Here is a 27,164-nt window from a genome sequence, read left to right as displayed (position 1 = left end):
GCCACGTGGGTGCACAGGATTTGGGTCATGAAGCCGGTCCTGATTCGTGTTTTAGGGTGGGTGCGTGGGCTGTCTGAAGGACCTCAGGGTGGGTTTCAAGGATGTTGCAGCTCAGCCATGCTCAGTGTTAGGCAAAAACCTGATGGCACCGTGCCCCAGAGTGTCTGCGGTCCCGCAACAGCCCCCAACATCCCCTTTCCCGAAAGCTCCTGGGATGTGAGCAGGGCAATCTGCTTGCTGCATTGAAACCCCATTTATCTGAGAAAGTTATGACTTCTCCTTACAAAAACAACCCAGAAAAGCCCATACATGGTATCACACCCATTAAAAAAAACACCAAACCAAACCAAAACCAAATGCTAAACAGCTGGCCTAGATAGCAGGTTTCAAAGGCCAGTGCTTACACCAGGTGACAGGTGATTTTTATGCTGTTTCGCTGCTATTTGTCATAAGGAAATTGTTTTCTCCTCCAGCGAAACTCACGCCTGCTGGTTTTCCACCACAAGGGAGGTGATATCGGGGATCCCAGGCGGAAGCATTGGCCGCTCTCCTACCTGAATGGCTGCTAAAAATAGGACTTAACTCAGTCAGTCGCTGGCCTCAGCTATAAAAAAGGCGCCTCCCAGGAGAGCCTGACAACCCTCAGTGCCCGTGGCCGAGGAGTTTGTCTTGACATATGTCCAGAAGGGCAGAAATACTGATGGAAAGGTAAATATCAAAAGAGCAAATAAAGAATGATGTGGCCAATGTGCTGGAATCAATCAAAGTAGGATGGGGTTGTTGCTTTGCTGTGATTAAATCTAGATGAATGATTTATTATCGGGTGGTCGGGTGGCTTTGGTGTTGGCTTGGATGAAGGAAACTTGCCTTCTTGATCCAAAAAAAGGCCAGGTTGGTGTGGGTGGGTGTGCTTGTGCGTTGTGATGATGCTCATCCAGACTGAGCAGAGGCTGATGCCCGGCTCCAGGGTGGTTTGTATACCCAAGCGTGCCAGATTTTGGTGTTGGCTTCCTGCGTGCTGTCCAGTGGTGGAGAAAGTCTGGTTTGGGTGTAATTCTCTGCAGGGTGAAATTGATTTTGGAAGTAGAGCCAGCACAAGGCACAGGCACAGGCACAGCTCTCTGGTTTTTCAATAGCAGCATCTTCTATTTAATTTTGCTTGTAAATGTAGAGAAAAAGGGTGATGGGAAAGGCAGGGACCAGGTGCTCCAAGTGGGGAATTACTAAAAAATCTGGGTTGTACAATTCATCGGGGTGATGGTGCTCCTGGTGTGTAGTTTGTCACTGTAGCATGGGAACACGTTGCAATAGGAAGATACAGCACCACGGTATCTGGATGATACCCTTGCTGGATTAAACCCTCTATATGATAATCAGGCTTTCCCTCTGAGAGGTGCCCGGCTCGTCCCCACCCTCTCCCCAGTTTCGCTTCCTTTATCAGCAGTGTCTATAGCCCATTGTAAAACCTTGCGTGTGCAGCCTGTAAGGAGCACTCAGATAACAACTATAAAAGTGGTTGATCATTTACTGCGAACATAAACAGTCTCGGACACCTAAAGCACCCTTGGGTGCCAAAATGGGGGCGATTTCCATCATGCGCAACCTGACTGCGCATCATCCTGAGGAAAGCAAAAAATCAGGCTGAAAGTTTTTCTGTTGTTTTCTCTGCAGCAACATGTGGGCTCTGGCTGCGGAGAAGCCTCGGTGGGACGTGGGGAGGCAGCCATCGGGCAAGATTCTCTCGCTGGACAGGCAAGGGGCCAAGAAAGTGCTGGAGATCTATGTCAGGCGTTCTCTGAGCTGCTGCGAAAACTCACCAGTGGCCAAAAAAATGCTTCAGGAGAGAGCTGGAGGGCGAGGGAGGAAGTCAGGTGGGCTGCAACGGTCAAAAAGTGACTTCTGCAAGTATTCGTGTGCCAAACTCAGCCCCAAGAAGGACCAGGAGGAGGGACCCAAAGCACTGGACCTGGATGAGCCTCTGGATGATGACAGCAAAGCTCCCGTGGAGGTCCCTAAAGAGGAGCGGGAGCCCAAGAGGAAAAGCACAAAAAACTCTTCCCAGGGCAAAGCCCAACGCACCTGGTTCAAAAGTTTCTTAAATTTCCTCTTCAAGAGGAGCCCTGAGGACCAGAAGGAAAACACAGGGCAAAAAGCAAAGGAGAAAGATGCCAAAGGTCCTCACAGCTCCAAACCAGAAGGGGCTAAAAGACTCGGAGGGGACTTGAGCACATCCCCGCCGCTGGGCAGAGCTCCAAAGAGAAGACCCAGCCTCAAGAGGGTTTTCTCCTTCAAGAAGCACACAGAGGAGGAGTGGGGAGAGATGGCAGGCGGCACGAGGGCCAAGCGACCCAGCTGCCTTCCCCTGCGGCACATCCAGGCGCCAGCCGCACCAGGTGGGACACCCACCACCCCTAACCCTGACCCAAACCCACCCCTACTACCAAAGGGACCTCCGTTGAGCTTCTTTTGGGAAAGCTATAGTGTTTAGTGCTGGTTTCTAACCTAAGCATCACCCTCCCAATGCTTTCTGGGGTTTGGGATAGGTTTTGGGGACTCCAATTTCAACCTGCTGCCCCAGGAAAGGGTCAATCTGCCTGTGCTTGACCACACATCATTGCTTCAGCTTGTGAGCGCAGCAAGTTACCCCAAGCCAGCTGCTCGGCAGTAACCATCCAAGCACAGGTTTTCCCCCTCTGGCAAACAAATGACATGGTGGTTTAGCTTAAATCTGCATTCGAGACCTGAGATTAAATCCTAAGCTGCTCTAGGGCCAATGTTAAGCTGCTATCGGTTTGCTGTGGGGAAGGGTGTGGGCAGCCGGCGCAGCAGGCAGAGCCCGTGGGACACCCCCGTCCCTGCCCCAGCCCTTCCCCTGCCGAAAAGCCGGTGAGGGGATTTCCACAAAACTTTGGCGGATCCAGGGCGAGTTGCAGCCGCTCCGTTATGGTTCAGAGAGCGCAGCCCCATCATTCACTGGCGGTATGCACTAATCCAGGGTGGGCACGAGCACCACGTGGATGCAGTCACTGCTGCGGCTGCTTTTCCCTTTCAATCAATGGCCAACAACAAAAAAAATAATCCTTGCTTCTGAATATGTGTTTTTCTTTCAGCAGACGTGGAGCAGTCTGACGGTTACTACGCACGAGTCTCGGAAGAGATCGGGTTGATTGTGCAGGGCAGCGAGAGCCAGGGGAGCAGAGCACATGGATGTGGGGAGCCACCACGGCTGGCCAGCACCGATGGTGTTGGTGAGTGTTGCCCTTGCAAGCGATTCATCGCTGGCACGTATAGAAAACATGTGCACAAGACTTGTCCCCATGCAGAGCCTGCATGGGACCCAAACCCTGCTTCGATCCTAACCCAGGTGTTTACGTGACCCGAACTGTCATATGAAGACTTTGGGGGAGATTTTCAGCATCAGGGCTTGATTTGGGGAGAAAGAAATTCAAAGGCAGGAGGGTGTTTCTCCCGGCTGAGTATAACAAGGCACTTGACAATAGGCTGAAATGGGTTTTGGAGGAATGGAGGTGGATAAACATCGCTCAGGGAATTTTTCCTGGGGAGTAAACAGAGCATGTGGGTGTGAGGCTTGGAGAAAGGGCTGGAGATAATGTGGGATATCTCTCTGCAGATGAAGCCATCAGGAGAATCGTTGCCCTGCTCCAGAGTGCAGGAGATGAGCTGGACAGGCAGGTGAGAGGAGAGCCGTGGTCAGCTGGATGGGGTCGAGGGAATTTGGGCCAAGCTCTGTACTACTGTAAAATACAGCAACACCATCGATTTTCCTGGTGCGGGGAAATGCTCAGTGAAATCAAGGAAATGGCATCTTTTAATTCCATGACTGGGTGTGAGCATGGCTGTCTGTCTGTCCTCCCTCAACTGCAATCCTAGCGTGGAGTGCAGGCATCAACACAAGGATGACACACCGCGTTACTCACTCGTAACGTGTATTCACTTGCTTCTTAACCAGGTGAAGGAGGATGCACGGCTACAGATGTTCTTCAGAGACATGTCCTACAGCTCCTTCAAGAACTTGGCTGATGCTTACGTCCGCAAGGAAATGACGGCCAGCAGACCCGATGCCAACCCCCAAGAGATCCAGTTTGCCTTCACAGTGCACCTCACCGCCAAGGTGGCGGGCATCTGCAACCAGGCAGTGAACAGGATCATGGGCTTCGGCACCCGCTACCTGGAAGATTCATTTGCACCCTTGTCCTACAGCAAAATTCTCCAGGTAGGGAGGAGGACCGAGTCTGGGGCTGAGGTTCCAGCAGCAAGTTAGGGCAAGTGGTCTAATTTTAGGGTGATCAACAGACCTGGGTGGGTAGCAGTCATGCTGGCTTATACCAGGGGGGGAGACCAGGTGCTGGGTCTTGCTCCGTGCTGTTTGGGCTGCCTTTGCCTTCCTCCAACATGAGCATGGCCCACGCACACACAAGGAGCAGGACTTGCTTTGCAGCCGGGAGATGGCCCGTAGTGCACGGCATTGCTGCAACCTGCTGTAAGCACAGCTTTCCTCGGGGAGAACTGCCTCCTAAACCCATCTAGAAGACCAGTAACACCAGCTCAGTTTGGGAAGGGACCTCACGGATGTTTTCTTCTGTCTCAGCAGAACAGAGAAAAGTTCACCACAGACAACTGTGAGAGCCCGGACTGACGTTGGCTGCTCCGAAGGGCCTGCGGTGCCTGGGAACCCAAGGATGCAGATTTACTGATGGGGGGGACAGTCCCTGTTGGTGACCTGGATGTGGGGTGATTTTCTGAGCTGTGGATTTAAAATCTTCTAAGGAAAACGACAGCGGTAGTCACAGCGGCATGAAATGTTTAAAACCCACCAGGCTGGGGGCAAAGAGTCTGTAAATCAAACAAAGCCCAAATTTCACCCTGTAATTGCATTTTAGCTGTCACCAAGCGCATGTGTTGAACCTCATGGTTTGTTTGTATTTGTGTATGTGTATTTATTTACCTGCTTTTCTATGCGTATCTGTGAATGTACAACATAATTCTTGCTGCCAGCCAAGTGTCCAGTTCAGGAAAAAAACCCTAAAACTCAAATAAATTGGTCCCTAAATGACAGTCAGGCTTGTCTAATGGGTGATGTGTACAGCCGTTATACACAGAATAACATTTGCTTTGCTACAGCTGTTGTGGGCTGCTCCTTTCAAGCCAGATGCCAAGTGGCACAAAGGGAGTCTTACAGCAGATACATGGTGTGGTCCTGCCATTTTTTACTATTTATAGCTGTTCCCTATCCAGCAGGAGATTTATTAGCCAAAGCAGCTTGATCTAACACCAAGAACTGGGTAAAGCTTGTTCCTGAGTGGCACAGGAGCTGCCCTTGCTGTCGCTCCCTCGAGGACTGAGGGGATTTACAGCTGCTGGGGTCTCACCTATGAGGTCTAAGAAGATGTGAAATGTCAAAGCGATTTAAAGCCTAATCACTGGGAATGTTCCCAGCTAATCTTTGCCCAGACCCCTAAGTAGGGACATGGATTAAGGCAGCTCGGGGCTGGGGGGAGATTGCCAGCGCTCAGCTCGGTGGCACCAGCAGGAGCATCTCCCTTACCAGGGTTGGACCCAGCCTGGGGTGAAGAGGACAACATTTTGGGGCTTGCAGTGGGCAAGAGGTGGGATGATCTAATGGGTTGAAGGTGATGATGGTGGCAAACAAACCTTGTGGGTCTGAGTCAGTGCCATGCATGGGGTGATGGTCCCCTGTGGGCCACCAGTGACAGCCCGTGTCTGCCCAGAACCTCCTCTCCTGGAGGATCTGATCTTTTCAGTCCTTTAAAAAACTGAAGTAAAATAAAGTGAGGAAATAGAGCCCTCATAAGAAGGAAGCAACCCTTCCCCACGCAGATCAACATCCCCTGTTTGCAAAGCCTTTGAGGAAATGTTTGATAGAGACACAAAGGGTTGAATCACCAGCTGCCAAAAAGCCCCAAGGAGGGGAATACCTTGCAGGGGCTCTGTCTAATTTGGCCCAGGGTAATTAGGACTGTGAAAACATCAAATCCCACTCCTGGTTTCTGCCTGGTGGTGCCAGCAACAAGCACAGCGCCAGCACTGTGCTTCCTTTTGGCCGGGAACCAAGCTGGGAGACTTCTACTGCAGGAGAAACCGAAACCGCTCTTGTCTGTTTGCACCCATCACGAGATACCTGTCCCCTGCCTGGAGCCCTGGGGACTGTGCTGGGGCTGTGACCGGGGCAGGGCGAGCTGGTGTTGGGGACATGGTGGGCACCTGGTGGGAGGATCATGCGATGTTCCTATTTGTTTTGCATGTGAGCTCATGCAGTGCCAGGTGTGGGTTGGGATTTGCATGGAGCAGAAAAGGATTTTGTCTCCTTGCTGACTTCCTGGAGGACATCATCTTCCCTCGGCACATGGGATGTGTTTGCCAGGCAAAACACCGGTGAGAAAAACAACTCATCTCTCCCATTTCCTTCTGCGCTCTTCCCAATACCATGGCTGAATCAAATATCCTTCTGTGATTGCTGGACCTTTCCCCACCCATTGGGGCAGCGGTGTTGGCGAAACAAGGAGCAAAACCTGCACAACCCTTTGCACAATGGGCTCCTGGTCCTGAATAACCCAACTCAAAGCAGGGATGCTGCCCCAGCGCGGCACAGTGGGATGAGGATGGGAGCAGCCACGGCTGCCGTTAGTGCAGCACCTCAGGGCTGGCGGCTCCGGAGCCCAGGTCCCTTCTTGTGAGCAACTCCAGCATCTTGGTTTAATCTCTTAGTTATAAAATTGAGACCCTGATTTCCTGTGGCCACTGAAGATATTCAGAAGGTATTAAAGAAGGGCAAGTTATTAACCCTGGGGTTTTGATCGGTTTCCAACTCTCGGTATTAACCTTCATCCTTCCCTAAACGCCCTGCTGTGGCTTCAAACAGCTAAAGCAATCACCTTGCCTGAAAATCCCTGGGATCACGGACACCAGCCATCTGGGCACTGATCCTGCCTGGGCAAAAAGCAGCCTGGCGCCCCACACAGCCCCCTGCCCGGCCAGTGCTCAGGGTGGGTCGGGGGGCCTTCTCCTGAAAGCATCTCAGGCTGCTTCTGGGATCTTGCATCTCCAAAGTCATTAGTCCCCGCTAATCCTGCTTTGCCAAGTGCCAGGTGGGGGAGGGCGGCTTAGAAAATCAGCCTGGCACTTAATGAGCCAATTAATGCAAAATTCGCTGTCACTAAGAGGATGATGACAAGGTTTCATCTCACGGGACTGTGGCACCGGGCCAGGGAGGATGCTGTCTCCTGGGATGCTGTCCCGGGGCATTGGTGTTGGCAGCAGATGAGGGTGCAGGGCAGATTTTGCAACCCCCCGCTGCCTTGAGAAGCCCCCCATAATTCATTACAGGACAGAGCAATCTGTGGGAAATGCTGTGATGTGGCTGCGCACCCCCCTTGGCTGGCAGACACCCAAGGTGTGTCCCCAAAGCCCAGCTTCTCCTGGGCTTTGAGGTTCCCAAGGGGAGTTCAGGGTGTCTGCGCATGCCCTGAAGTCCTCGCAGGTCTGAGCTACTGGCTTTTGGGGTGCTGCCCTCCTCTTGCCAGATCAGGCATCTCCCGTCCTTCCCTGTGCGTGGACACTCATCTTCTTGTCCGTCCTGCCTTGCCTCCCCTGCCCCTCCTGGGGCTGGCCCTGCCTCGGCGTGGAGCTGTGCTGTTTGCTGGGCTTTGTCCTTCTTAGGGACCTTCTCGCATTCACCGTGCACCTCCCCACGGAGCTACTCACTTGTCTTCTTGCAGGGATAATGGCTTTTTTGTGGCCACTGCACCGTCCTTCATCATCTGGCTCTGGGAATGGAAAATCCCATTAAATACGTTACTTCATGGCAGCTGCAAGGGAAGAAACTATTACAAGATGCCCGAAGGAGAGCCTGGGGGGAGAACACCTCCCAGCTCAGCTTGGCCGGAGTTTGCACTCACAAAGTGCTTCTGGAGCACCACATTTTGTAGCAAGTCCAGTTCCTATGGGGAAACCGTCCTTGTGCCATGCACTGGATAGAGAAACGTGTTCCCACAGGTCCCATGGGATTGTTAACCGTCCTCGTGCTGTGCACTGGATAGGGAAGTGTGTTCCTACAGGTCCCATGGGATCGTTTAGACCTTTTCTGAAGCTTGGCAGCTGGGGCTGGGCTCGCCTGAGGAGGTACAAGTGCTGAGTGAAGCAGGAGCATCCTATGCCTCTTCCATGCAATGCCTGTTGAATTCCCCAGGGGCCTGATGCCCATAATTGGCAGAGTTACTGCACAGAGAACATGGAAACAATTTCTTCCAGCATGCAAACACTCATGCACTTCCGATGCACTTGCGTGTTCAGATCAGTCGCAGTGAGAGATGATACCTTTTGCCCTTCTTCTACCTGCAGATGTTTGCCAGTGCTGGAAGAAAGTTCTTTAAATGAAGGCATTTGCTTTCCCAAGGGCTGGAGGAGACAGTGGCATGAATCACACAGCTTGGGTATCACCAGAGGGCTGATGGAGACGCTCGAACATGTTGGAGACTCACCCAATGAGGGCATAATGTAAAACCAACATCAAAAGGAAAGACAAGAAATGAGAAGACCAAATGCAGTAAGGCTGTTTATCTACAGCAGGACGTGGTCACATGCGAATGCCCTAATTCAAGCAGTCGTTCACCTCCGGGATAGCCGAGATCTCGTTTCAATATATCTTTGAGCTGCCAACTTGCTCCTGCTTGTCCTGTTGTGCAGGCAGCAGCCACTGAGGACAGCCTTGGCCATGCCAAGTGACATTTATTTGGGAGGTTTGCAGGCAATGGTCACCTGCTGACGGGCAGCAACCCAGGGTTGCTGGAAACTTCAACCCAGGGACATTTTGCACATCAAGGTGGGGGGTCTCTGCCCCCAGGTATCGCACAGGACACGATTCTTGTCGTGGGGACCCAGCGATGCCTGGAGAGGCCAAGGAAAAACATATGAAAATTTGGGGTGAAACAGCGTTGCAAAGGTTGCATCAGGATGCTGGGACTGTCCTCTAATTTCTTGTACCGTCCTGGCCAGGCTGGTGCACCAACACGGGGAATGAAAGCTCTCTCCTTCAGCCTGTCTGTTACTATATACATGCCCATGTTCTGTATGTATATACAACCTTGAATGTAACAACATATGTAATATTCATTATATAGTGTGCACGCTGTATGTATTTGGACAACATAAGCAACACAGTATTTAGTAATATTTAAAAAATACATCTGTTTAAGATGGCAATTTTTATTCTGCATGTTGGCAGCAGCATTAGGTTATTAAGGCTGAAAAGACATTAGAAATCTACTGAATTTCTTCCTGTTTATTAACTATCACCCAGCCAATGAAGACAGCCTGAAGGCAGTTTGATCTTGGTTCAGTAACCCCAGATTTGGGGAACATGGTGCTGCTGTGGGCATCCTTCTGGGGCCTTACAGAGCACAGTGCTGGAGCGGGGGAAGAGAAAAGCAAATCCAGCTCCCTGTTTTTCCCCCCCAAAAGATATCCAAGAATCAGACAAGGACAAAACTCTTTCAACAGGGAGCAAGTAGAAGCAATATTTCCAAACCTAACCCAACATAACGCCCTGCATCCACCCCTTGTGTAACACCCTCTGGCTTTAAGTGTCTTATACAAGCCTTCACTCACTCGGTACTGAGCTGTGCCTAAGCTGGGATTGATGGAGAATCCTATTTAGGAAAACACCCTTGATGAAGAAAGCATGAAGCAAAGAGGAAATTTTACATGGATGTATCCAAATGTGACGGGCACAGTAATGCGGGGACCATTTCTGGGAGGGCTCCCAGGGCACTTCAGATCACTTGGTATAAAAGGTGAGCCTTGATGCAGCCCTGAGCATCTGAGCTGGCTGTGGTTGAGGATTACAAAAGCTGTTTTGATCAGGGGAAAAATGCTGTTTTTAGCACAGGCAGCAATTAAAATAGCTCGTGAAACTAAACGCCTCAGGGAGCTGTCATAAAAGGAGGTAGAAAATCCATCTTCTGGACTCCTCTGCAGCCAGAGACAAGCCTGGAGAAAGCAGAAGAGAAGAGAGCTCAAGGTTCACCTGGTGAAAAAAGAGGACCATCGAGCCAGATACACCAATTTGATCTCAAGATGGCTGAGGGGGATCTCCGGGGTTCGAGCACCCGTTTCTCGCTCTCGTTTTCGGGCAGTGGCTTTCTCGTCCTGTACCAGGTTGGGGTGGTGCAGTCCCTTCTGGAGCTGGCTCCCGAACTCCTCAAGTCCGCGTGCAAGGTCTATGGGTCGTCCGCCGGCTCGCTCATCGCCGCCGCCGTGGTGTGCGGCGTCAGCCTCGGTAAGACAATTACTGCCTAGATTTCCTTACTATAGATTTTTTATTTCAAAATAGAAATAGAGAGCTAATGCCTTAAAACACCAGTGGGGATGTGATACTGGTGTAACTCATATCACTCACAAGGCATAAAAGAAATCTGCAGATGTTGCCACTTTTGGCAGCAATTTTGGGTGGTGTAAGCTGAAAAAGCCAGTTATTACTGTCTGAATGTTATCTCAGATGTTCAGGTAGATACTGCATGGGTAAATCTGGACGTACCTGTATTTTATTCGTTCATTTTCCTGCTCCTGCTGAAGGAGCAGATCTCCTTCTCTTCTGCTACGAGGTCTAAGGAGTGCTGAGATGTGTCCCAAAGCAAGTCTACATGGCCACAGTGGGTGGATACACCCATGTAAAGCCCCCTTCTCCCCTATGGATCAGGTCCCTTGGCATCTTTAGCTACAAAGGCACATGAGTGACAGTCACACAGATATCTCTAGAGCTGACAGCCCTGTTTGCATGTTGCTTTGGGTTACCCCACTCAACCTTCCCAGCACAAAGGAAGATGTGGCACGATTCCCGTTTCCAGATAGCGGAGCACTTTTCCCCTTGGCAAAAGCTCAAGGGCTCGTCAGCAGGACATTCCTGGGGAAACAGCAGTCCCCACTCCAGCCCAGGGCTGGGGTTTCTCTTATTGCCGCAAAAGAAGTTTTACTCTGAACCTCTTTAGACAATGTGGAAACAGGCCCCCCAGCAATAAGATCATCTATGTGTAGAATTAATTCAGAGCAGTTAATCCACTTTTAATAATCACATCCTCCAATATTTCCAATTAGTGTCCATGGGTAAACAAGTGTACACAAGACTTAAGTCTTTGAAGGCTGATCCATGCCCCGCTTCAAGCAATGGGGACATTTAGGAGGAGCGGGGGTTTTAGGGTCCAAATAATGATGGAGGAAGCAGGGAGGAAACCTGCAGTTCCTGAAACCTCTGCTGGATGCTAGAACCACTCTGCTGGAGCTACAAATAATTCAAAACTTTGGCAAATATATTTAGACAAAGCAGAAAGGAACCTTTCCGTCCATAAGGGTATGAACTCCTCTACAAATCAGCAAAGGCCCCAAAACTTTCCTCTCTGATTCCTCATGCTGGAGTAATTGGATGGAGCTGGGGCTGTCCAGCAGGTATAAACCAGTTTGGTAACTGCTCTTTCTGTGGGCACCAGTGCTGAAATGGAGGTCTGCTTCACTGGGGGTGGGTGACACCAACCACTTAGAGGTGCTGAGAGGATCTTGTGCCCAAAACACCTTCCCCAGGAAAAGAAAAGACCTTTTGGGTAGTGATGACTTTGGTTGGGTTTCTAATAAGGAAAATGAATGTGGCACAAACTCTGTCAAGTTCACATTGGGGAGGATTGGGGCAAAAAGAGGGTTAAAGGTGTGCTTGGCTCCTGAAGGGATGTCCCATGGGGTGGCTGCAGTCGTGTACCCGGTCCCTGTCCTGACCCAGGCTGGGTGTGGAGCTCTGGGCTCTCTGAGCCAGGCTGTCCTCTGCCACCCCACAGGTCACCTCCTGGGCACATGCTTCTCACCAGCAACCTGGTGCAGGTGGGGACGGTCACGGCATTGCATGCCCGGGTCATCCCTCGCTCGCCCCAAGTCAAAGCCCTGTCCTGAGCCAAAGCTCCCAAAGCTGGGCTTGGCTCTCACCCCCTACCTGGCAGCTTGCAGGCAGTTTTCCAGGTTTTTCCCCCCTTTCCAGGACACAGAGCAGCCAGACAGTGCCCGGTGGGTGCATCACCTGCCTGGGGTGTCTCTGGCTCTTTTGGCATCCCTGAGGACCCTGTGTGAACCCACTGAGCATTAACCATCACGCCACATGGCCCGAACATCCGCTCAAACATTTATAACCCCTCTTAATACCTGTGTTGCTCCAGTTGTCTTCGGGACACTCCATCTAATCCATCTGTCTGTCCGTGCTTTTAACACAATCTCACGAGACAGCCCGGAAACCTTTGCCCCTACAAAGCCACGGTGCTAAGGCAAGCCCACAGCTTCGTGCCAGTGCAGGGTCCCGGGGAGCCCACCCAGCCACAAGGATGGCTCTTTGCAGCACTGGGGAGCCAGATAAGCTTTTTGCTGTAAGAGTTTAACTGCCCAAGGTGGGGTATTCCCCCAAGCGAGCTCCCCATTTCAGCAAAGGAACCAAGCTCTCTCCCTGGGAAAAGGCTGACCTCGGGGTTTCCTGCACCCCTCTTCGCTCCCGTCACTGCGCAGCCTTTAAAACCTGGTGTCTCCTGAGCCCTCAGCTGAGGCTCTGCAGCTCTGCTCCTTTAATCCAGCTTCTGTGATGTGCAGATGCATGTAATGACTATTAACACTGGCTGGGAGGTCACTGGGGGAGCTCAGATGAGCGGGGAGTCCCAGCACGCTGAAGGCAGGGTGCCTGGCTTGCAGGAAAGCCCTAAGCAGAGGGGGTGGGGGTCTGCCTCTCATGCAAAATCAGAAGTGGAAGGCAGGAACGTGTTGTACAAGTCACATTGGCACCGAAAACTCAGTGTCTGTGCCTGCGTCCCCCTTCCCGGCGCTCTTTGGTGCCTTTCCCTAATCCCTGGCCAGGCACATCTTGAGCACCCATCTCCGGCACAGACAGGGATTTCACCAGTGGGGTCATGCTCAGCAATACGTTATCCTTTGAGGGCATCATGGAGGTGATCTTCCCCTTTCCGTCCTGCCACAGTGTCCCCCACAGTAGCAGCAGTATCATCCTGGGGTCATGCGAGGGGCTGCAAAAGGCTTTATTTGTGAGGAGTGTTGAAAATAGGATTAAAAATGTAACTGTTAGGGCAGCAGGGATGTTGACTTTCTCTCTCTCTTTCCCCACCCCTCTGTGTCAGATGACCTAAAGGAATTTTTCTTTGCCATGGCAAAGGAAGTCAGGAAAACCATCCTGGGCCCTCTCTCGCCCAAGTGCAGCTTGCTGGCGAATATCAAGACCGTTTTACAGCAGATGCTACCAGAGGACTCCTACCAGCTGGCTTCGGGGCGGCTGCACATCTCTCTCACGCGGGTGGTGGATGGCCAAAACGTCATGGCCTCTGAGTTCAGCTCAAAAGAGGAGCTCATTCAGGTAAAGGGACCTTCCTCTGATGCTGTAGGAAGATCTCTACCTACTGCTCGGGGTGGAGGTAGCTAAGTGTTGATGACTTTAACTACATTGGGGGCAGTGTCAGGAAGCTTTGCCAGAGCTGTGGTCCCACCACAGTGAGCTCCGTGAGGCTTGGAGGGAGGGAGGAAGATGTGGTTAGGTCCAGAGTCAGGCAGGAATAAGTAACGCTAAAAAAGCAGAAGGTTTGTTTCCAGCCTCCAAATGCTGATGCCAGCATGTTGGCCAGCTTTAATAGAATCATAGAATCATTTAGGTCGCAAAAGACCTTTGACATCCTGAAGGCCAGCCGTTAACCTAGCACTGCCAAGTCCACCACTAAACCATGTCCCTAAGTGCCAACATCTGCACGGCTTTTAAATACCTCCAGGGATGGTGACTCAACCACTTCCCTGGGCTAATGACTCTTTGCAAAGAGCTGTGTTAATGCTAACATGACCTCTCAGCTTTCTGGACAGGTGTCTCCTCAGCCAAGTCCCACCGGCGGTAATTTTCCTTGTTGCCTCAGCACTTTCCTGGGAGGAAAGAGCTGGTAAAGCATCTGTGCTGCCAAACAGCAAGCAGCTGATTAACCAGTAAATTACCTGCTGAGGAAAGAATCCCAGGGCAAATCCTAACAGAGCTGACCATGAGGTTGTGGGCTTGCTTGTCCCAGGGAGACAGCAGAGGATGGCAAGTCCATGGAGATGTTGGAGTTCACCCCATGGTGCCTGCCCTAGGTCAACCCAGGAGCCCAGGATACTCATTCCCAGCTGATGAGATTGATGGAAAATGGTTGCAAACAGCCCAGCAGTGGCTTCATCATTGACAAATCCCAGCAGAATGAAAATGCACTGTGAGGATGTCTTGGTTTTGTCTAAAAACCCACAAATATGAAAAATGACCCCAAAGCTTCACCTTGACACCATCAAAGGGCAGTGTCTGGACAGTGATATATAGATATACAACTCTAATATTGCTGGCAGCTATAAAAGTAAAAAACGAAGTGCTATGCCCTTCTCAAGAGAAGTGTTTCAACTTTATTGAAATGAGATGTTTTCCCCTTGAAACTTTTCTTCCTGACACAGTTAAGTGCAAAGTTCAGTCTGGCTCCAGACGATTTGTCAAGCCTGAATGTGCAGGCACCCAGACAACAGCTTTTGTCCAGGACAACTTTGACAGGAACATTTACTTCTGCAATCCCTCTCCTCCCCCAGGCTCTCCTCTGCAGCTGCTTTCTTCCTATCTACTGTGGATTCATCCCTCCATCCTACCGAGGTGTGGTGAGTGATATTTCCAATAAAACATACACTCCCAGCAGCATGTTCTTGGGTTTGAACTTACGTTCCCTTGAGCAGAAAGGGATATATATGTCTAGGCTTCTTCTTTAGTTAGTGGAGGATGATAAAGCCTTGTAGCTTGTTCTTCATCCCACCCTAAGAAGATAGCTGGGTGGAATTGCCATCTGGAGATCCCTCTCCTGCTTTGCCTATGGACAGAGCCTGGATGACCAGATCTTGCCTTGCAGATCTCCAAAGTGAGAGGAGAGGACACCCACACTTGGGACTTTGACACACAATCCAGCTATCCTGGGCAGGGTCTGTCTGCAGTGCAGATGTCTCCGTTAGCTCAGGTGCAGACGTGCATGGCTGAAATACCAAAAGTTCGTGGGAGGATCCTCCCCCAACCATGTGCATATTCGTACTCTGAGAAACACCGTGGTGAAGTCAACAAATGCGGGCTGGCTTGTTGCTAACCCTCAGTGAAGGAGGAGCACAGCAGCGTGGTGGTGAAGCATGGACTGCAGAGCAGCCGATGCACCGTGACCTCCTTGTGTGCCAAAGCCCACAAAGCCACGATACCAGATTTGCAGCCGGTATAGAGCTAGGATCTTTCCTTGACCCTTGTTGCTCTGCACCAATTGAGCCTATTTGGTCCTCGGATGTCTGTACCTGGCTGTCAGGTCAGATCTCCAGCTTACCCTGGACTGCAGGGCTTGCCCACAAAGTGCATGAAGTTTGCAGGACCCAGAGCTCAGCGGCGTTGCTGCACGAGGCTCCTCTTGGCTGTTATTTCACGAGCATTTAATTCGATCAGCTGCAATCCTTGCAACCTCAAATCCCACTGAGGTGGGTGGTAAATTCAGATTCCTTTTGGAATACAGCAAATGACATTTTCCTTGCCCAGTGAGTAATCCTCCAGGGATTTGCAGGCAATTATTAAATGCAGGAGCCCTACTGCTTGAGCTCAGGACTTGAAATTTATACAACACTGTAAATTCAGTGATGTTTGAATTGGCAAATGACTGCCAAAACAACTTTACAGAGCTTTGTGAATTAAAATAATTATATATCTATTTTAATAACTGCTGTGGATTACAGCACCTGGTCGAGAAGCTGGCCGGGTGCCATTAGGCAGGGCAGCAGAAGGAGCTGGCAAAGGCCAGGATAAAGAGCAAGGGGTGGGAAGAGATGCCATTGCGAGTGGGAAGAGAGGACATGCTGGGACTGGTTCACAGAAGATGTTGCCTTTGCAGCTGCTTGCTTTCCCCTTGGTGACGCTGCACTCACATGCACACTGTAACAATCCTCAAAGCAAATCCTCCTGCTTTTCCCCCTCAGCGATATGTTGATGGAGGATTCACTGGCCTGCAGCCTGTTTCCAGCTTGGAGGAAGCCGTGATCACTGTGTCCCCATTCACGGGAGAGCTCGATATCTGTCCGCGGGATTGTCCCGCTATCTTCCTCTGTTTCCAGATCTTCAACGGCAGCATTCAGATCTCGATAGAAAACCTCTGCAGGATTAGCTATGCTCTGTTTCCACCTAGTGCCATGGTAAGCCCACCAGGTCTTCTTCCCAGCTTCATTTTGGTTAAAACAAATTAATGCTGGACCTGCCTTCCCAAGCTTTAAGGTTCAGTTCAATCATCTCCCTCATTAATTAATCACTTTTCAAGGGGAGGGGGCAGTACCCACTGGTTTTGCAGTGCTTTTTTTAGTGGATACTGCTGGTCGGTGGCCAACCTGGGATGGGGTCCACCTTGGTTTGACAACCTGCAAAGGACCAGTGCTTTGGTGGTTGGAAACCAACTTGTGCTTGCTGCCTTCCCAAATGGGCCATCCCAACACTCGACAGTCAAACAGCCTTGCACAGATCCTGCCAGTGCCTGGATGGAGGGCTCTTTACTGACCTCAAATGTTTCTCCTTGCAGGTCTTGAATGACATTTTCTCCCAAGGCTACCAGGACACTGCCCTTTTCCTGTACAGGAACAGTAAGTGTCACACCAAGACCTGAAGGGCAGCCTCGAAGCGTGACACACATGCAAACCTCCGCCCTTTCTTTCCATGTCTCACAGATGCCTTTGGCTTTAACTACTTCGATGGCAATTTCCGCTTCGCCAGCATGTGTGGGAAAAACGACTCTGCACAATCCAACAGGACATGCACCGGCCTATGCAAAAGGGTACCACAGTGCCTGATTCCTTGCTTCCTGCCAGGTAGAGGATTTGGGGTACTGATCTTGGGTTTTGGGGGTGGCTGGGGCCACTAAGGGCTGCTGCAGTCTTTGAGAGGAGCAGTATTATATTTAAGACATTATTGAGTTATTTATTACAGTAAATATTTCTAGATCTGTAGTAGCCATTTGCAAAGAGGCTTTGTAAGAGCAGCTCAAGCTGGATTCTGTACCTACAGGCTGAGCTGCAGCAAGAGTTGCTGGACAAGAGGAATTATTGCACTTACTGGGTTATTTCTAATTACTGGTCTCTATTTACTTCTCTGTTGTCATTCCTGGGCACAGGCTTGGCTCTGTGGAGGAAGGAGCAGGTGACTGGACTGCAGGATCCACTGTCGAAGGTCCTGTTGCAGCCATACAGGCTGCCAGCTTTCATCAGGAAGGGGTAAGAACATCTTGATAGAGGCATCGAAGCCGAGAGTGATACAGAAACCAGCGGTTTCAGGCAAGACAGCTGAAGGGACACAGTGCAAGATTAGCACAAGGCACGAAGGCGTCCCTGCAAGCCCAGCGTCGGGGTGTGCAATGGGCTGTAGCATCCTTCAGATGGCAGCTCCATGGGAAACACACGGGGCAGCCTGTGGGGCAGTGCGGGCTGGTGGCGAGTCCCTCCTTTTCTACGGACCAGGGCAACCCGATGCACATCTACTGCATAAATAGGCTTAGCAGCATCCCCTTCCTCTGCAGGAGGATTTGGTATTCCCTGAAGGCAAGCTCTTAGGGAGAGTGGGTATGGCTAGCAGGAACACCATAGGATTGCTTGGTTATGAAAAAGCGCAGCACAGTGTACATTTACCATTAACACCCTCCCCCTTTTGCTGCATTTACCAGTCATTAAACTCGGCTTGTTTATTTTGGTTTTGCAGGCTGCAGAAGCTGTGGGGCCTGCTGGAAGGTATGAGCTCCATGGTAAAACGGTTCCAGAAGCTCCTCCAAACCATGGTGCCTGGTTTGCCTAAGAGAGCCGTGGCCAGGAGGTGAGGTGCTCAGGGGATGCAGACCCTCAGTGGAGGGAGGGCAGGTTGCAGAGCAGGGAACGCCTGGGAGACCTCACCCATCGGTCACTGATGCTGAGTGTGGCTAAAAATTCCAAATCTGGAGTACCCCACATTAGAAGTAGCTAATTTTTGTCCCCATGATATTATTTATTTAGTGACATCTGAAAGAAGCTATGAACTGGCTTAGTGCTGATTCCCTACGGCGCACATTCACCAAGATCCTGAAAGGTGTTTTGGCACTAAACTCTCAAGGATTCAAGGCAGTTAACTTGTCACACAGATAGCTTTTAAGCCATACCTCCCTAAAACCTGCTTGCAAGTGACTTCACGTGCAGCCGGTAAAAGACTTGCACAGAATGATTTCATACTGCAGGCAGCTACACAATTCCTCAGCTGCAAAAAAGCCCTTCAGTATCAAACGCCCCTGGGGCTACTTGTCCCTGTTGGTTCATTGACCCTGACTCAACTAACTGCCAGCTTGTTCCCTTAGGTAACCACCCTGGATGGGCCCTGGGGGTCTCTGACGCCATGTAGTTCTGCTGCCCCGGGAAGCGGTGGGCGACACCGGAGCTCATTTAACACAGCAGCATGACTGCTGGGTTTTTTATGGAGGTTTTCGGGGGTATTTTTTTTTCACTTGGGGAAGCCAGTTGATTTTATTTCCAGTGCTACTGCTGCAGTCTCCCTGCTCAGGACTGATCTGCTTTAACATGATGGCCAAGGAAAAGCACTGCGGTGCTGCATCTGTGACCAAACTGCAGTCTGCGCAGGGGAGACTGGGCATCTTTACTTGCATGCATGTACAACCCAGCCGCCAGTTTCCCTAGCCACTCCACTTGCTGATCACCAGCAGCATCCCTCGCCCTGCTTTAATGCAGATTACAGGGCAAGCATTTGCCAGGAAATGCCACATTTTAAGTGTTTTCCTCCCACTCAAAAACTTCCAGAGAGATTCATCAAATAGAAAACAGAGAGAGAGAGAAGCCTTAGGGAGCATCACACTGGGCAGGAACTAATTTTTGTCCCGTTCCCTGAAGTGATTTTACCAATTATTTATTCTTGAGCTTCATACACCCTCGGAGGCCTGCTTGTCCTGCCAGCGGAGGTAGGCACACATTTGGACCTCTCTGAATTTGCAGCTGTGGAGAAGGATAGAGAAACCTAAAGATTAACCTCCCCCTGCTTCAAAGTACCACAGTCTTGCAGATTGCATCTCCTGTTGCACTGGGAAAGCTGACATTTCACAAATATGTTAGTTCTTTTCATGCAATTTTCTGTAACTCGCTGCTACAAACAGCGTATGGTCCAGGCAAACACACCTCATGTTGCTGGTCTGTATGTAGAATGAATTGGCAGCACTCTTAATCATCCCAAATACATTTTGCACATCAGAGGCTGACGGATTGGCTTTACCCCAACTGAGTCTCCCCCATTTGTTGGTTCCCGATGGGCAACAAATGGATCACAGCAGCACAAGCTGTTTATTTGAATAAACAGGTTGTTTAATTGCACAAAGGGAAATGGGAAAAGGGAAGTTTTGACCAAAGAGCCCTGGAGACTGCAGGCTTGAATGTGGGGAATAGCTGAAGGCTGCATTGATGTAAACAGATTCAAAGCTAACTATGACGCTCAGTGAAAGAATAATGTAATATGTTCTGCTATCTCTGGTTGAACTCATTGACCTGGGAATATTTTCTCTGCAATGAGCTTGCTAAAAGAAACCTGGATGCTTATTTGCATTGGATCCATCAAAACCTACTCCTGTCTTCCTTCTAACCTGGACGGATTTACATCTCTCAACCCCTGCAGCCAAAGCTGGGCTGCTCAAAACCAGCTTGTGAACTGTGACTATGTTCCTGTCACAGATCAAAGTGGAGAGAGCACAGAGACACTCATCGCTCCCTGGGCAGGACTAGGGCCAGTCAGCCCGTCATTTGGTTTTGCTCATACTGCACTTCTTCCCCTCCCAGGCAGACAGTCCCACTTCTGCAACAGCCCTTCTACCAGGCTCCTGATCTTCCTAGCAAGCACCACCACCTCCAGGCAGGATATAATCATTTCAGTCAGCCTCAGGCAGTAACACTATCCCTATTCAAATGCAAATTAAAATCCCCCAAATAAAATTCTCATATAGGAATTGGACATCCAAATCCACTAAATTTGTTTGCAAATCTCAGCCACAAACAGAAGCATAGTTTGAGCTACCCAGTGCATCCCACCTACCGCTACATGGCATGGGGCTTGAATGTAAAAAGTTACTTTGAGAACTTTAACAAAAAACAGCCTACAAGGAACACCCAAACCAAAAAAACCCAATCACAGCAGAGTGCCCTCCTGCTCCAAACCTGCAAAGATGTGCTAAGATATAAGTATTTAAAGACTCATCACTCAAAGCAGCTGTCTTTTGCTTTATTAATCCCACACCTTTTCAAGCAAGCACCCCTTCTGCTGTTTCCTCTGTATGAGCCTGGAGCTAACGGCAAAAGGAGGCTTTGCCAGAGGCAGTGGAGAGAGGCGAAGTTTGGCAGCTCTTTGAATCACCTTGTGCAAAAGCTTGTTTCACCCCTAGGGAAGCAAGCGGGGAAATCCAGCTGCACCCAGTTCAAACCAGCTGGAATAGCTCCTGTCTTCAGCCTGCAATGCATCCTTTAAAGGCAGGTCATGGGAATCACCTGGGGTTGGGGAGATACAAGGGGGGTTGTGGCCCTGCCTGTGCTGGTGACATTGCTGCCACAGTGTGCTCTTCAGTGCAGCTTGGTGTCTGTCTGCAGGCTGTATTGCAAGTTGCTCTTTCTCTTTTTAAAACATGAACTGGAGCCAAAGGCAGCGGCAGGGTCAGAAATGCTCTTCTGTGGCTGGCATGGCCCTAAAGAGAGTAAAACCATGTTGGTCAATCTGACAGACACTTCTGGAAGTTCTTGTGAGACAAACTAGATTCAAATACCTGATCAGGGCTGCTTCTCTCCCTCCTATTGTCTAGAGGGTAATAGGATAAGCAGGTTTTGATATCCTTAAAATATTGTTCTTATACTGCTGTCCTGTTGCTTGCCCTGATCTGGATCAAACTTAGCAGAGATGCGAAGCCTCAGGTGAACGGGATGAGAGTTTGGAGACAACCCAAGTCAGCAGGAGCTCTCTCTAAAGCTAGACCCCACTGCAGATCTAGTGGGAAGGGGAGTCCTGGGGCCTGATCCATGCAACTGAGCCAAATGAAAACAAACATGTCCAATCCTGCCTGTGTCTCTGGCTGTTGGCTGCAGGTGCTTTATGCCAGACTCTGCTTCTAATCTAGATACCAAGGAGGGTGCAACTCATTGTGCAACTCTCCTGGTGGGCACATGGATAAAGAGGCAAATCCTTGTGGTTAACCTGCTAATCTAGCCTGAGCCTTGCTGGTGTGCAGGCTCCACCGCAGCAGTAGTCAGTCCTTTGGAGACATTCTGACTTATTCAGGAAAACAGGTGTGAGCTGTTGGCAGGTTTATACCCTTGCTTATTTGGCAACCACTGATATTATAGTATTGTGCAGATAAACAGCAAAATAGCCTTTTCCTGGCCTAGATCATCAGGGCTTTTACTTCCTAGAACTGAAAAATCTGATGTGCTTCTCCTCTGGAGACTGAGAGCCCTGACTTACCTCTTAGTTGCTCTCTGGCCTAACGAATGAGTCTTGACTCCTTCCACAGGTGATCTTAGGTTGGTGAAAAATGTTGCAGCCCAGCTGCAAACCAGAGACGCAGACACCTGATAGCCCAGAGCCTGCCCAATGCCCAAAGAAAACTGGTTCCTACAATGTTGCTTTCAAAAGTTCCATGCAGTTCGAACTGATGAAGCCTTTAAAAAAGCAAGCATGGAAGCAAAACTGCATAGCCTAACACTGTGTCATGCATTTCTACATTGTGTCTCTTCCCATATTCCCATAGGTAGAGTTGTCTTGTTTTCAATGGAAATGTTGTCTTTGCTTTCATTTTATGCTTTTCAAGCTTTTATTTTTAGATCTGGAATGGTAATGGTGCTGTTCTTTCCCCTTTATATTCCTCATTTGGTGTGGTCCTCCTAGATATAGCAGAACAATATTTGGGTCTTTTTTCACTTTTTATTTAATTTATCTGGCAACATTTTAAACCATCATCATGTTGGAAAAGCTGCCTAATTTTTCCTAAGCTGACAAATTCTGAAATGTTGAAGGACTCAGAAAGAAAAAGAAAATAAATAATAAAATTTAAAGAAATATTACATTCCAGCAAACACTTCTTTGTATTCCACTAGTAACAAGACAACAAACTGGAATCTGAAATGCTGAGGGTTCACCAGTTTTCCATGTCAAAATTGAAATGGGAGGGGACATTGTTTTGCATAGGATTGCAGAAAACTAGAAGGTTTGGATTTAAACCCGCCTTATGTTGCTCAAAAATGATACAGGTAGAGGTTTACCTGCAGCTTTAATAAGCTTTTCTTGCACTGAAGTATTTACACATGGCTGCACACCAGAGTTACTAAGTAGAAATTTTAATTTGCCTGGCACAGCAAACCCAGCTCTAAACCTTGAGACACTGCTCCTTCCCTGACCCTTAATGAAATGATACATGGGCAGAACCTGGTATTACCTTGCAAGGTGAGTAAATGCCTTTCTTCATAGAAAGAGCTACTTCTCCAAAGACCCCTTCTGACCTGGCCACAGCCTAAGTCCTCAATCCTCACCCAAAACAAGTTCAGCATGAGGCTTCACTAATAACCACTGACCCAAGAGCGGACTTTCTCCCATTCCTGATGTTTTCACCTACTGGAGCCTGCAAAAACTCAGACAGCCTCTTTTGGCAGTGAGAGCCCTGGGCAAGTGTCACTTAGCTAATGAAAACTGATGAGGTAAAGGAAGTCCTGGTCCTCTACCTTCCTCATGGCGGAGAAGGTGGCGTGGGGCTTCCTCTTCCACTTCATCTGCTGCCTGGATGGTCCCTGGATTCTCTTCAGTGACATCCTCAGTGTATGTGGCTCTGGAGTGAAGCACTCTTATTTCTGGCTTCCAGTGCAGGGTCCCTTCACCTTTCTGACAGGATTCATTGGCCAATGAAAGCATAAAGTCATCATCAAGATAATTTATGCCGAATTCACCTGGTGGGAAGAGAATCCAGCTCTCACTGCTTGTTGCTCAACTACCAGGTCTCCAGCAATCTGAGGCATGACCAGCGTTGACTGGAAAACAGGGGGACTGATGACCACAGTGCATGGCTAATCTGAGTTGGGTTTCTGGTACAGGGATCACCAAACATTGCTGCTTTGTACACCAGTGGGCTATCAGTCTAATACCACACAGGGTACCCGAGCCTGCCTACACTTCTCCTGCCTAGGTCCTGGGGACCTGTGTTCCCTGGAAATCTCTACCATGCCCAGTGTGACAGAGAAGAGGGGACCTAACATCATCAGAGGGGAAGGGGTGAAGAGGGAGCTTCAGGAGAGGCCACAGAGAGGATGGGACTCAAGTAATCCTGGCAATGCCAGGGATGCAGATGTCTCTGTCCCAGTCACTCTAGGTGCACTGGCAGCACCTCTTACCTTCTGTCAGCAAACCAACGTTGTAAGAGAAGCACCTGACCTACCTGCTCCTCACTCCCAGTCACTTACTCAGTCTTTTTAAGTAGGAGACTGCGTCCTGGTAGCCATGGGTATAAAACTGGTCCAGAACCTGCAGGAGGGAGATGGCAGTCAGGGAAGATGGGCCAGCTATAGGGGCCTCATGGCTCTGTGTACCTGTAGAAGCAGCTCACTTGACGTGTGGGAAGCTGAAAAATATACTGCAAGCGGTGGATGTTTCTTTTTGATATGTGTAAAATACAGTCAGAGAGTTGGAAAGTGAAGAAGGCAGCCGGGCTATCTTTGGGACTGATGTCGTATTCGCCGGAGAAAGCAGACACGGTGATCGTGGTCCGGGACACGAAGTTGGCCCTCCACATGCCGAGTTCCCCATCAACGTAACGCTAGGAGAGAAAACAAGGAACCCTGAGCCCTCCTCTTTTCAGAGGAGAGTGCTGCATCACATGTGCATGCATTTGGGGTTTCTTCACCACCCAGTCCCAAACTAGACTGAGGTGCTGGGGCTACAGAGATCACCTTCCAGGGAACAGCCCTGACCACTGTCCCATGCGCTCCAGGTCTACATCCACCACCTCCTCCCTTCCAGCAGAAAAACTACTCTTTAATGAAATCAAGGGAAAGTGCAGCAGAAAGGTGTTTAGCTAACCCCATGGACAGGCTGAGGGTGGATGCTTTTGTAAGAAGGTCAGTTCTCTCTGCAGTGAGGTCAGATTGTGGGGCAACCTGGGTTCAGTTCTTCCCTCTGCAGACACTGTGAACACAGCACCAAGCAACTTTGGTGGCAAACACAGGTATAAACATGCTTAATACCACCACTGGAGAAAGGACACAGGCTAGATGGGCCCTTGGCCTGACCTGGGATAGGGTCTCCAGACCACAAGGCTACTCACCACTCCACAGTACGTAGGAGGTAAAAATCCAAAATATAGAGGGATGAAGCAGCTGCATATCACGGCCTGTGGGTGAGATGGAAAGCACGGAGGTGAGCGAAGAGCCATGAAAACCTGTTGCCTTTGGGAATGGTGGCTCATCTGTGAATACCAAAATGGGGACCCATGGCTGGGTTATTGGGCACCACTGACTCTTGTGGACCAGAGCATGTCTGATATCCACAGCCAGGGTTGGAGAAGTAGGAAGGTAACCTGTGAAATGCCTCATTTTTCCCCCTGCATACTCAGGCCCTGTAGATAATTCAGCCAGCAATCAGAAGGGCTGATTTTCTTGTTATTTTCAGCTTGTGACCCTGTCCGGCTTCAGAGGGTGGCAAGGACAGAAATCATGGCATGGACTACTGTAAGGCCCCAGTTTTGCCCTGTGGATGCCGTGGGGCACGGACAGGCAGTAAATCTCATGCAGCTCTTCCCCTTGCAGGGTGGCTATGGCCGCTCTCACCTGAATGAGGTCCTCCCTCGAGGCAAACTCTGAAACCACCACACTTCTCCAGTCGTGCACACGGGTGAGGATAACATGCAGCTTTCCAGATACCAGCTGGTGGGCATTCGTAGGCAGATATTTGTTTAAGACTTCCCTTACAATTTTAAGGATTTTTCCTCCAGGAATACACCCCCAGAAAATGGGTTTCAGAGCACTGAGGACGTACAGCTTCGCCTCCTCTAAAGCAAAGCAAAGCAAAGCAATCATTGCGTATCCCTTATATTATTATTTATGTACTTTCTGGGCTGCACTTCCACCTGGTAAAGGGGCATTTTACCATGCTGGTAAATGCTTTTAAAGAGCTATTATTTTCATTAGGGCTGAAGCTTTCATGAGTGGACCCAGATGCTCCAAGGACTTCAATATTGCAGGAAGCAGAAGTATTTTGTTTTCTTTTCCCATTTCTCTCCATTTCTTCCACAAGACATCTTAAAAATTTTTTGAGACATGGGAGAAAATTGACAGGAAGCCTTTGCGTAACATTTCCTCCTGTTGGCTCTGCATCTGTGCCCACTAATGTATTTCTCAGCTGTGTGACCATAACTTTCTTTTTATTTCATGCGACAGCAATACTGATCCTCCCCATATTCAATATTTTCTTTCCCCTCTGTGTTTTGGGAATCTACCAGCAATCCCAAATGCCTTATTAGGGAGGGCACTTCTGTTTCTTATATTAGATATGCTTACCATTAATTCAAATTAATAAGATGCAATGACTTATTTAATAACTATATCTAGTCTGTTTTCTCTGTGCTGGTTAATTTACCCATGTTTTCCACTCTTAAAGAAGTCAATAAAGTAAAATTCTGAGGAATTAACCACTGATTAAGGATAATTTAAAAAAAATGATCTTTTGCAACTCCAAAATTTCCAAACATTCAATCTCTTTAGACACAGAATAAATGGAAGCGCATAGCCCTTACCTAGATCACACTCACACAATGCAACTGTAGCTAGAACCGATCCTGAAGATGCCCCATAGACCCTGGATGCACATTTCAGTATGTCAGGTGACAATTCCTGCAGAGCAGATAACACTCCAGCTTCATATGATACCAAGAAACTGCAGCCTCTAAACAGTATAGAGAAAGGTCTTCTCTCATTTCCATTTGTCTTCATCACCTCTGCTAACACAAAGCACTCAAGCCACAAGAAAGCAACTGCCCAGGACAGGTTCGAAGGTTTTTTCTACAGCCAGCCAATAATTAGCTGTGGCTGTTCCCAACCTGCTTCTGTTTCTGACCTCACTCTTGCTGTCTTATATCTCTCTGTTTGACATAGATCTCTAAGCCAAATGTCCAGTGAAACAATAGCAGTGGGCAGAAGTGGATGATATCATGTCTTAATACCTAAAGCCAATCATTAAAATAAAATCACTACATTGCAATATGTTTCTAAGGTGTGCACTTAGCTGCTGGGTAAAAGCCCCAGGCGATGTGCAGGGCCACGTCACACTGATGTGTTGGGGAAGCAGCCCAGGGGAGGTCAGCAGAGCCTCTGAAGTGAGCCCTCCAGAGAGAAAAACTGCTTCCCCAAGCTGGCGGACTGCTTTAGCGGTGCCCTGGGGTCCCAGCCTAAGTTTCCAGCCTCCTGGGAGGTAGGAATCAGCAAATATTCCCTGGTATACAAGAGTCTTGCAAGATGCTGCTTGAACTGTCTTGCCCCATTTGTAACAGGTTACCAAACCCATCCCAGGGAGTGGGAGAACATGATTGGATTATTAAAGAAATCACAACTCAAGTTGTTCTCCTAGTTTCACAATTTCAGGGTTTGAGTTTGCTTACAAAAGGGTAAAAACAGAGTCCGGGTAACAACTCGTGGCTTAATCTGCCTCCTAAATAGCTGAGGTTTCAGTAGAGCAACAGGTCAGTAAAGAAGTAAAGAGGAGGGAAAAAAGGCTGACAAACACAGTGATCTATTGATTATCCATCCAGAAATGCAAAGCCTTCTTAGCCTTGCAACTAGGCGAGACATTGGGAAACTGCTATGGGGAAAAGCAGCACCGAAAGCTGTGCAAGAGCAGAAACAGCTGTTCAACACAAACAGTAAGAAGTTGGACATATTTCTCTGAGATACATGGAAATCTACCCAATGTCTTCAGGTAAAAAGGCTTCCAAAACTACCTAGGAGATGCTTTTCTCCCTCTTGCTGTGTGTTGAGGCAGTGCTGGGTGAGTTTTGTGGCTGGAT

At 49.3% G+C, this 27,164-nt stretch overlaps 2 protein-coding genes across 6 annotated transcripts; both read left to right on the top strand.

The window, feature by feature from the left end:
- The first annotated feature begins 292 nt into the window (after positions 1-292).
- Positions 293-5,062, top strand: LOC128154465 (apoptosis facilitator Bcl-2-like protein 14). 3 transcript variants are annotated; one of them, XM_052815161.1, is made up of 6 exons: positions 293-708; positions 1,672-2,393; positions 3,114-3,248; positions 3,632-3,693; positions 3,971-4,234; positions 4,610-5,062. In XM_052815161.1, exons 1-6 carry the CDS (start codon positions 677-679, stop codon positions 4,655-4,657), a joined length of 1,263 nt encoding a protein of 420 aa, XP_052671121.1. In that variant the 5' UTR covers positions 293-676; the 3' UTR covers positions 4,658-5,062. The 3 variants fall into 3 exon arrangements, with proteins under 3 accessions (XP_052671121.1, XP_052671120.1, XP_052671119.1); XM_052815160.1 differs by having other exon boundaries at positions 3,111-3,248; positions 4,613-5,062; XM_052815159.1 differs by having other exon boundaries at positions 3,111-3,248.
- A 4,604-nt stretch (positions 5,063-9,666) lies between these two features.
- On the top strand, positions 9,667-26,267 carry PNPLA1 (patatin like phospholipase domain containing 1). 3 transcript variants are annotated; one of them, XM_052815443.1, is made up of 10 exons: positions 9,668-9,830; positions 9,921-10,315; positions 13,191-13,423; positions 14,656-14,721; positions 16,060-16,272; positions 16,650-16,710; positions 16,795-16,935; positions 17,238-17,337; positions 17,819-17,929; positions 19,921-23,776. In XM_052815443.1, the coding sequence occupies exons 2-10, from the start codon at positions 10,114-10,116 to the stop codon at positions 20,069-20,071; spliced, it is 1,278 nt and encodes a 425-aa protein (XP_052671403.1). In that variant the 5' UTR covers positions 9,668-9,830; positions 9,921-10,113; the 3' UTR covers positions 20,072-23,776. The 3 variants fall into 3 exon arrangements, with proteins under 3 accessions (XP_052671404.1, XP_052671403.1, XP_052671405.1); XM_052815444.1 differs by lacking the exon at positions 19,921-23,776 and adding an exon at positions 23,785-26,267 and having other exon boundaries at positions 9,667-10,315; XM_052815445.1 differs by having other exon boundaries at positions 9,668-10,315; positions 18,441-20,039.
- Positions 26,268-27,164: the final 897 nt, after the last annotated feature.

The sequence above is a fragment of the Harpia harpyja genome, chromosome 19, assembly GCF_026419915.1.
Source record: "Harpia harpyja isolate bHarHar1 chromosome 19, bHarHar1 primary haplotype, whole genome shotgun sequence".
NCBI classification, from domain to species: domain Eukaryota; kingdom Metazoa; phylum Chordata; class Aves; order Accipitriformes; family Accipitridae; genus Harpia; species Harpia harpyja.
Note: the sequence above shows the minus strand (reverse complement) of the source record. Positions and strands in the feature narration are given on the sequence as shown.

Excerpts from the sequence above, each read along its gene's own strand:
- PNPLA1 (XM_052815443.1), top strand. The coding sequence starts at position 10,114 with ATGGCTGAGGGGGATCTCCGGGGTTCGAGCACCCGTTTCTCGCTCTCG. Across the intron at positions 10,316-13,190 it reads GGTGTGCGGCGTCAGCCTCG|ATGACCTAAAGGAATTTTTC; the intron begins GTAAGACAATTA and ends CCTCTGTGTCAG. Across the intron at positions 17,930-19,920 it reads AAGAGAGCCGTGGCCAGGAG|GCAGACAGTCCCACTTCTGC; the intron begins GTGAGGTGCTCA and ends TTCCCCTCCCAG.
- LOC128154465 (XM_052815159.1), top strand. The coding sequence starts at position 677 with ATGTCCAGAAGGGCAGAAATACTGATGGAAAG. Across the intron at positions 3,249-3,631 it reads GGCCAGCACCGATGGTGTTG|ATGAAGCCATCAGGAGAATC; the intron begins GTGAGTGTTGCC and ends ATCTCTCTGCAG. Across the intron at positions 3,694-3,970 it reads GAGATGAGCTGGACAGGCAG|GTGAAGGAGGATGCACGGCT; the intron begins GTGAGAGGAGAG and ends CTTCTTAACCAG.